This window comes from Octopus bimaculoides, chromosome 5, assembly GCF_001194135.2.
Source record: "Octopus bimaculoides isolate UCB-OBI-ISO-001 chromosome 5, ASM119413v2, whole genome shotgun sequence".
NCBI lineage: Eukaryota > Metazoa > Mollusca > Cephalopoda > Octopoda > Octopodidae > Octopus > Octopus bimaculoides.
Window position 1 is genome coordinate 31538493 of NC_068985.1, and position 8375 is coordinate 31546867.

Genomic DNA, 8375 nt, shown 5'->3' on the forward strand with positions numbered 1-8375 from the left:
ATTGACCACCAGACAAGGGATCGGGGGACCCTGTCAAAGGCTTTCTCCATGTCAACAAAAGCCAAGTACAGCAGTTTATCTTTGGCTAGGAATTTCTCCTGCAGCTGTCTTACAAGAAATATAGCATCAGTGGTACTTCTCTCTGACACAAACCCAAATTGCATCTCATCTAAACTAACTCTCACCCTAATTAGTTGGGCTATGATCCTCTCTATGACTTTCATCACCTGATCCAGTGTATCTGTATATATTTATGCATGTATATGTGTACTGTGTGTGTATATGGATACACAGATGCATGCATGCACGAGCAAACATTTACGTACACACACACACACACACACATGCTCATGTCTGTGTGTCTATATGTGCATACATTGCTATGTATGTTCTTATGCTTGCATATTTATGCATATACTTGTATATGTGGACAGTTATCCAATTGTTACTTAATATTCCTTACAACAAGCAACTAATATTCTGATAGACACTGTAAGTGGTTTGTATGTTGATGTTTCTGCACTGACATTCATTTTTATGCTTTAGTTTGGTTACTTTGGTGTTTCATTTTTGTTGGCATTTTTATGCTGCCACTGCTGTTGCGGTATAATTGGATGTTTACATGTTGCAGTGAGACCATTCTCAAAAATGAACACATTTTGGTAGCTGCAATGTGACATCGCTTATTTCTTTTGTTTAGCAAGCACATTCATTGTATAAATATATTTTTCTGAAGCATACAAGGGGCACATACCAAAAACATATATACTAGATGAACTTGCTGTAACCCGTTGGGTTACAACCACTCCAACTTGAAAATGTCGATGTGCAGCGGAAAAGGAAAAAATACTATTTTGAACATCATGTAATAAAATTCTTAAATAATACAGTTCTACTACTTGTCATTTTGTATGCATCTATTAGTATTTAATGTTAGTGTAACCACTGTTCAGTTGCAAATAAAGAATCAATAGACTATTCAGTTTAATAATAAAATTGTTTATTCAACACTTTTGCTGCAAACAAAAGCCAAACCTGTACAATTACTGCTTAGTTCAATGCCAGAATTTGAAATTTCATTTTCTCATCAGTTTGTTATCTGTTAATGATATTATATATGGAATTGGTGTAGGTTTAGTCTTAACTAGACCTGGTCTCCATTTTTGAGCTCCAAGAAGCTTTACAGATTTATCATATCTCTGAAGTCTCACAGAAATTAAACACTAAAATTACATCTAATGTATATGACATATTTAGGTTCTCTTTTGTGAAGCTTCTTTTTTTTTTTCACAATATATTTCACTTTTGAAAACAGAGCAAGATTATAAAATTCCAGAGTCAGCAAGTTACACAATAAATTAAATGGACAAAGTTGGCAAGATGCTTTATTAGAATCTTTTCTCAAAATGATCAGAATTCAATTTTAAAGTTAAATTCTAAAAATGTATTTGAGGCAGAGAAAATCTATGGGTAAATTTTATTGTAGTTAAATATCAGTGAAAAATATATTGATATGCATCAAAATATATTTTTGAAATAATTATAATTAATATAATAAAAATAAATTCAAATGAATAGGGAAATCTGATGCACCAACAGAACAAAAATCAAGCAATCTAATCAGTGATTATTCCGTTTTTTAGATTGCCATCATAAATCTATATCCATCTATTTATTTGATTGAAAGTACAGATCATAAAATTAAGATAGAGGTAATTATAAATAATATAAGTAGGAATCTAAATTTACAATATCTTAAAAAGTTATCAAAATTTGTTTTTCATTAATTTAAATAATTATTTACACCTAAGCAATATCAGTAAATACAAGAATATCTCTAAGATAGAGATAAAAATTTTGATATTTCTGACAATGATTCAATATACACCACCACAATATCTGTATACAAATAGACTAAACACCAAATTATATTAAATATTCTATTGGTTGTATCATAGTTCAGTAGGTGTTACAGAGGAGGTAAACTTTTATAACATCAATCTATATCAAATTATTGTAAATATTTGTAGAGAGCTAACAACAAGAATAGTAACATAGAAGAAGAAGAAACAGAGCCTCGATATAAGATCAGTATTCAATTAATCATAGAAATAGATGGCTAGAAGGCTGTTTGTTGGTTTAGATCAGTTATTTGTTTTCTGTAGGAATACAGCTCAGATACAGAAGCAGCAAATTATTATTTTCCATTTAACATCCTTTGGAGCTTGTCATGCTATAGGTAGACAAGGTTTCATTTAACTTATTGGAATGGTTAGGATTATAAGATAATATCAAGTGTGGGAAAGGAAATGTCCTAGAGATTCCGATGTTCCAAATTAGGAGAGAAAAAATAATAATAGTAACTTAACAGTAATTACAAATCAAATGATTTCTAGCTTAATCCAAATATATCCAAAACTTTTCCCAAATGCACTTATATATGTACACATATTTATGTATATATCTGCACAAACAAAAATTAGTAAACTATACAAGGAAACTTTTGATCCATTGTAAAAATAGGACTGATAAATGGAATATATTTAAACTGGACTGCTCTGAACTGCATAATCCTACAGAAAATTTAACCTCATCCTCCTCTGGTATTAGACCGTCTAGGAGGGCGATAAGTTGATCCACTACCGTGACCCATCAATGGACGGTAACCTGCAAATGTATAAAAATAAAAGAAGAAAATTCATTTAAAGTAAACTGAAACCACACAGAGAGCAAATATATTTTATTTTTCAATATTTTTCAGTACAACAAAATGAGTGCACATGACACTATTTATTCCAACTATTTGTGAAACACATTTCCATGAGAATAAATTGCAGGACTGGCCATGAGCTTATAATTTACTAGACAAGGCACATACACCAACTATGAAAATAGTTGCTTGAACTGTTATTAATATAAATATAAATATATATTAATACAAAAAGGCAAAAAAAGTTAGTCAAAAAGGAATAGTAGTGTCCATTACTTTTAAGTTAATCAGTATACTAGTGAAATAAATGTGGATGGAAAGGGAATTATAGAGGATTACACTTCTGGGAAAATAAGGGAGGCGGTGGATATATTAGTTGGAGGGGGTATGCAACTAGCTAATTCAGAGAAATGTAACACGTTGGTGAGTGAATCTTTGTATTCTTTTGGATGTGGTCTAGAATGTGGTCAAAGTGTCAGTTGTAGACAGGCAGGCTTTTGAGGCCAATGGATGTCTGTATCAGTTCTGTAGGATTCTGTTGGGGGTTGTAAGGGTAGCTGACTTCAAATGAGCTATGGATGATGGAAAGTTGCACAGTGTCTTCCCATATCTTTACAGTATTACTATTGCTGGACATACACGGGAGGGACAAAACCCAAATGTAAAGGAATTTCTGAAAGTCATTAACTAAAAGAACCATGAATTTTGAGGATTCAATTAATGTCCTTGGACACTGTGAGGGAATGGCATCATTAAGTCATATCCTGAGAGGTTTCTGCCACTACAAGGAATTCCACCTTCAGAAGATATGTGATCTGTAAGATAGGCACCTAGGATGTTTGCATATTATGCCAAGTGAACCTATGAGTTCTCTGATAAAATTCAACTGTTGATAAACACAAAGACATTTCTATTTTAAAAGAAGGCTCTGAGCACCTTTAACTTGCTGAAGAGGGAATAGGAGGAAGCCACCCTGCACTTAGTGGATGAAAACTTACTCTTTGAGTTATGTATCAAAACCTCCTAGCCAATATGGGTGGGGGTAATCTCATAAAATTATTTGATACTGGTAAATTTCCTCTTTACTTAAAGGGAAGAGTGTAATGTTCTATTATATAATATACATGCATGCAAATTTTCATATTTATAACTGGAAATAGACTGGGCAATGATATAAATAACACATACAATGATATGATATTCTAGACTATAGCTAAACAATAGAGTTAAATAAAGCTTGGAAAACAGCCGCCAATACTTTATGATTAATCAGAAGTCTTTCAAGACAAATATAAAATTACTTACCATCCAAATGGTTCTTGTTTTTTGGCTTAGGTTTTTCAGGGGATTTCTCTTGGGAATTCTATTGAAAAATAAAAGTATTATTGAGTGTAAAATTACTTTATATAATGTTTAGCAGCAAATAAGAACTGAAATTCAATTTATATACTGATAACAAATAAATTTTAACAACTATCTGTACGTAATTCTAAATATTTCCACTGTTAGAAACCTCAAGCATGCACTGACACAACGCATCATCTACAGTAATGTTATCAGTCATTCAATGACATTAACATTACATGTCATCTATCCCACACACATTGACAACCACACACTGACTTACAAAACTGCATTTACAGTACTGTGAACAACAGTACACTACTCATAATCTATAATAATGTCAACAACTACACAACAATAAGTTACATACTGTTTACAATTCTGTTAATAGCTACACACCAGCACACAATACATCACCTACAATGTCAACAACTGTACATTGACATACCGCATGTCACTTGTAAATTTTGCCAACAACTGCAAAATGACTCACTGCACATCATCTACAGTATCGTCAATAACCATAAAATGAGATGTTACATATTTTCTACACATATGTCAATATCCACACACTGATACACTGCATGTCATTTACAGGATTGTCAACGAGCAATGCTGAGTCAAGGTACATTATCTACTGTAATGCTAACAGACATAGAATAACATCCTCTCTAAACTAATATCAACAAGTTCACACTACTCAGCATTTGCAGTAAAGCCAACAGTTACAAACTGTAAATGATTAACATATTGTCAACAAGCACACAGTGACTCACAACATACCATTTAAAACATTGTGAACAGCACATTATACATCATTTACAATAATGTTAATAACTGCAAAACAATATTTTAAACATTGTTTACAGTATTGTTAATCACTACAGAACAGTACCCAATACATCATCAGCAAGTATGTCAGCAACTACATCTTAACACACCACATGTCATCTACTGTAATATCAAGAGTTAGTACATATCACTGACAGTTAAGTGGAAAATATAACACTGATATACTACACATCATGTACAATAATGTCAATAACTACACAATGATATATTACTCAGCATCTACAGTTTTATTTATAACATCATACTGACATACTACATTATCTATAATAATGATTTATACATCATCTACAGTATTATCACCAATTACACACCAACTCTCTAAACATCAACTACAGTATTGTCAAGATTACACAAACACACTACATGTCATCTACAGTAATATCAAAAACCATACACCGACACACTACATACCCTCTGCAGTGATATCAACAGTCAGAAATAACAGACTAATGACACACTGCATCATATATGGTATTGTCAACAACCACAAAACAACACAACACTAATGTTAACAATCACACAGAGCATATCATCTATAGCAATAACAGCAACCTCTGTGATAGACCGTATATTATCAACTCTATTGCCAGGAACAGCAAATCAACATTAAAAAACTGTGTCATTAACATTCACATGATAGGTTATCTGCTGATCATTAAATGTAAAAGAAACTATGCCATTAAGGTACTGTCAACAAACCATCATTGACATATTGCAGTTGATGTACACATTAATTACAATACATTTAGCAACAACTGCCCATATATTTATAGCCTGTGTAGCAACATTATCAGTAATCCATACATTTACAGCCTACACTATTTTAAAATATGCTCAAAATAACATTGTCTGACAAATTGCTTATAAGTAAAGTTGTCTACAACACACTACAAACCTTCCCATTGGACTATCCAAATATTATTAATTATTACTCATTAGAGTTGGCTTGGGTTAGAAGAGATATATTTAATCCCATTTCTTGATACGCACATCCGGTCCCCTCACAAAACCAACGTTGGTTGATATAAGTCATCAATAACATAAAAATGCTCATTAACAGTAATTCTAGTCACTGATATGAGTTTTGGTCAGAAATCTAGTCCGGAATAATTAGAAAGGGCCATATTCAATTTTTCTTCAATGACTTGCAAGGAGCCATTAATTTCCAATAAAGCACAAAGAAAAGCTGTGAGTATGGAATTACCTCTATATATGACCAAGGATCCAGTTTCCATGATAAAAAAACCCCAGTAAAACAAGAAAAATAAATTATTTCAGTGGTATTCAATTATACTTCATTGGAAGAGGCCAGTATATTGTAACTGGAGACATTGTCTGCTGTAATATCTTGTGACTGAATACAGCCTGATGCTGTGATGTATACATATTGTCACGGAAGTAGCATGTCAAGCTTTTCATGGAAGAGGAAAAGAAGTCATTGCTGAGAAACTGTAATCCAATATTGAGAGTCACTACCTAGAATAATACACAAAGATCTACTGCAGAAAAGAAATTGATGTCATCTTTTTTTCCTGCTCACTTGATGGACTAGTTTATAACACTTGGCAAACGATAACTAAAAACACAAATTTCATGTCAGTTTAGCAGTTGCAAGAAAATAGGGAGGGAGAAAAACATTGTAATTTATCTTATAAAATATGAATAAAAAGTAAATTACTGGTTCAGGAACAAAGTGGGGATTTTCTATATATTGTTTTCTTGGATATCATAAATGCCATTTGTAAGAAAATAGAGGTAGAGAAATAAATGGCATCTACTCAAAGAAAAATGCTTTTGCTTTTCATATGAACCAACCTATTTCTTCCCACAATTATAGTGACTAATTAGGAGTATGTTTTAAATTAAGGATTTCTCGAGTATACTCACGGTTTCAAATTAGGAAGATATGCACACATTAATCCCTCAATAAAAAAATGCCATTAGACATGATATGAAACAAAGACTTCAGCCTGAAATGGTCTGGAAACTGTTGGGTCATATAAGAACCATTCAAAGACATTATTTCCAAGCTGTGAAACTAGAGGGCAAAGCATAATACCAAACTCCAGCCCTCTTTCAAGTTTACTGGTGGTGGTGGTGGTGGTGGGGAATTCAGACTCAGTTTCACAAGCATTTGTCAATTATCCATTCTTTCTGCTTCTCTGATTGGTCTAACCTAGTGAAAGTTATATGTCTTGGCAACAGGTTTCATAAAGCACTGACAACAGGATAAAATATAAATAAAAAAGCTCAGACAACCTTTAGAAATAATAGGCCAATATTCTTTTCAACCACATTAATATATCATTTGAAATAATGTTCGAACTATAAGCTAGCAGTTATTCATGATGGCAAATGAAATGTAGCTTCATGAGATTACCCTTTCAGTGATAGTTGCTTCAGACACAAGTTGCATGATTTTGAGACCCCTGATTAGATTCTTCCTTGATCATTTATCATTTGTTCATCTGCCATTTACACACACACACACACACAATATCAACAGGAGTGAAGACAGGAGCCACCATATTGTTTTCCTTTGAAATTCACATTGCTATCCACCTACAGCCTCCTTAACCTTTGAATCTTGAAAGTGTGTATGTGTATGTGTACAGACATACATATATGCTTACACACACACACACACACAAACACACATATGGACACACACACATGTACACACACACATGTACACTTATATATATGTATGTATGTATGTGTGTGTATAGATGTATGTGTATGTGTGTGTGCATGCGCATGTGTTTGTATGTGTGTGTAATGTGTATAATATGTGTGTGTGTGTGTGTGTGTGTGTGTGTGTGTGTGTGCTAAAGAGCAATAAAAGAAATTCGTTAATATATGTGGTAAAAAGTATTGTGATGAATTAGATAACAATTTCTAAGAAATCCTATCTGTGTGTCATGTCTACATATTAGTAATATGATGAATGACAAAGGAGTTACAGACAAATTTTCTATAAGTTCATCAACTTTGAGATATTTCTTATTCAGTTATTCTCTAACCCAAGCAGAGAAATAGTTGTGATGGAATAAAATGGGAAAAAAAGCCTTGATGAAGATAACAAAAAAATTATTATATTAAAAAGGATATGAATTGAAAAAGATATTTATTCAGAAAATAAATATCTATTGAATCAAAATGTTAAAAATCTGAAGTAAAATTTTAAACAACACAACACACACACATACACACATATATATGTATGTATACAGACACACACACACACTCAAATGCACACTTTTTTATTTCACTTTTTTATTTGGCATAAATTCTTTTACACTAAACACATCAGAACTACTGTATAACATTGTGGTGAATAGCTTTCTTGTCCTTTTGTGATAAAATTCAGGTCTCAAAAAAAAACAAAAAGGAAAATAAACCTAAATGCAATTACTTTCTATATAAATTAAGAAAGATTTTCAGATTTGATTAATGCAATACAATATAT

General features: G+C 32.2%; 1 protein-coding gene across 1 annotated transcript in view; it reads right to left on the bottom strand.

Annotated features, from left to right (window-relative positions):
- Nucleotides 1–978: 978 nt before the first annotated feature.
- LOC106867874 (selenoprotein S) overlaps nt 979–8375 on the bottom strand; it is a 216684-nt gene continuing 209287 nt past the window's right edge. Inside the window, exons 5-6 of the mRNA XM_014912934.2 lie at nt 4016–4073; nt 979–2667 (exon numbers count right to left, since the gene is read on the bottom strand). Of these exons, the coding sequence (XP_014768420.1) occupies nt 2591–2667; nt 4016–4073 (135 nt within the window). The 3' untranslated portion in view covers nt 979–2590. The remainder of the gene's footprint in view (nt 2668–4015; nt 4074–8375) is intronic.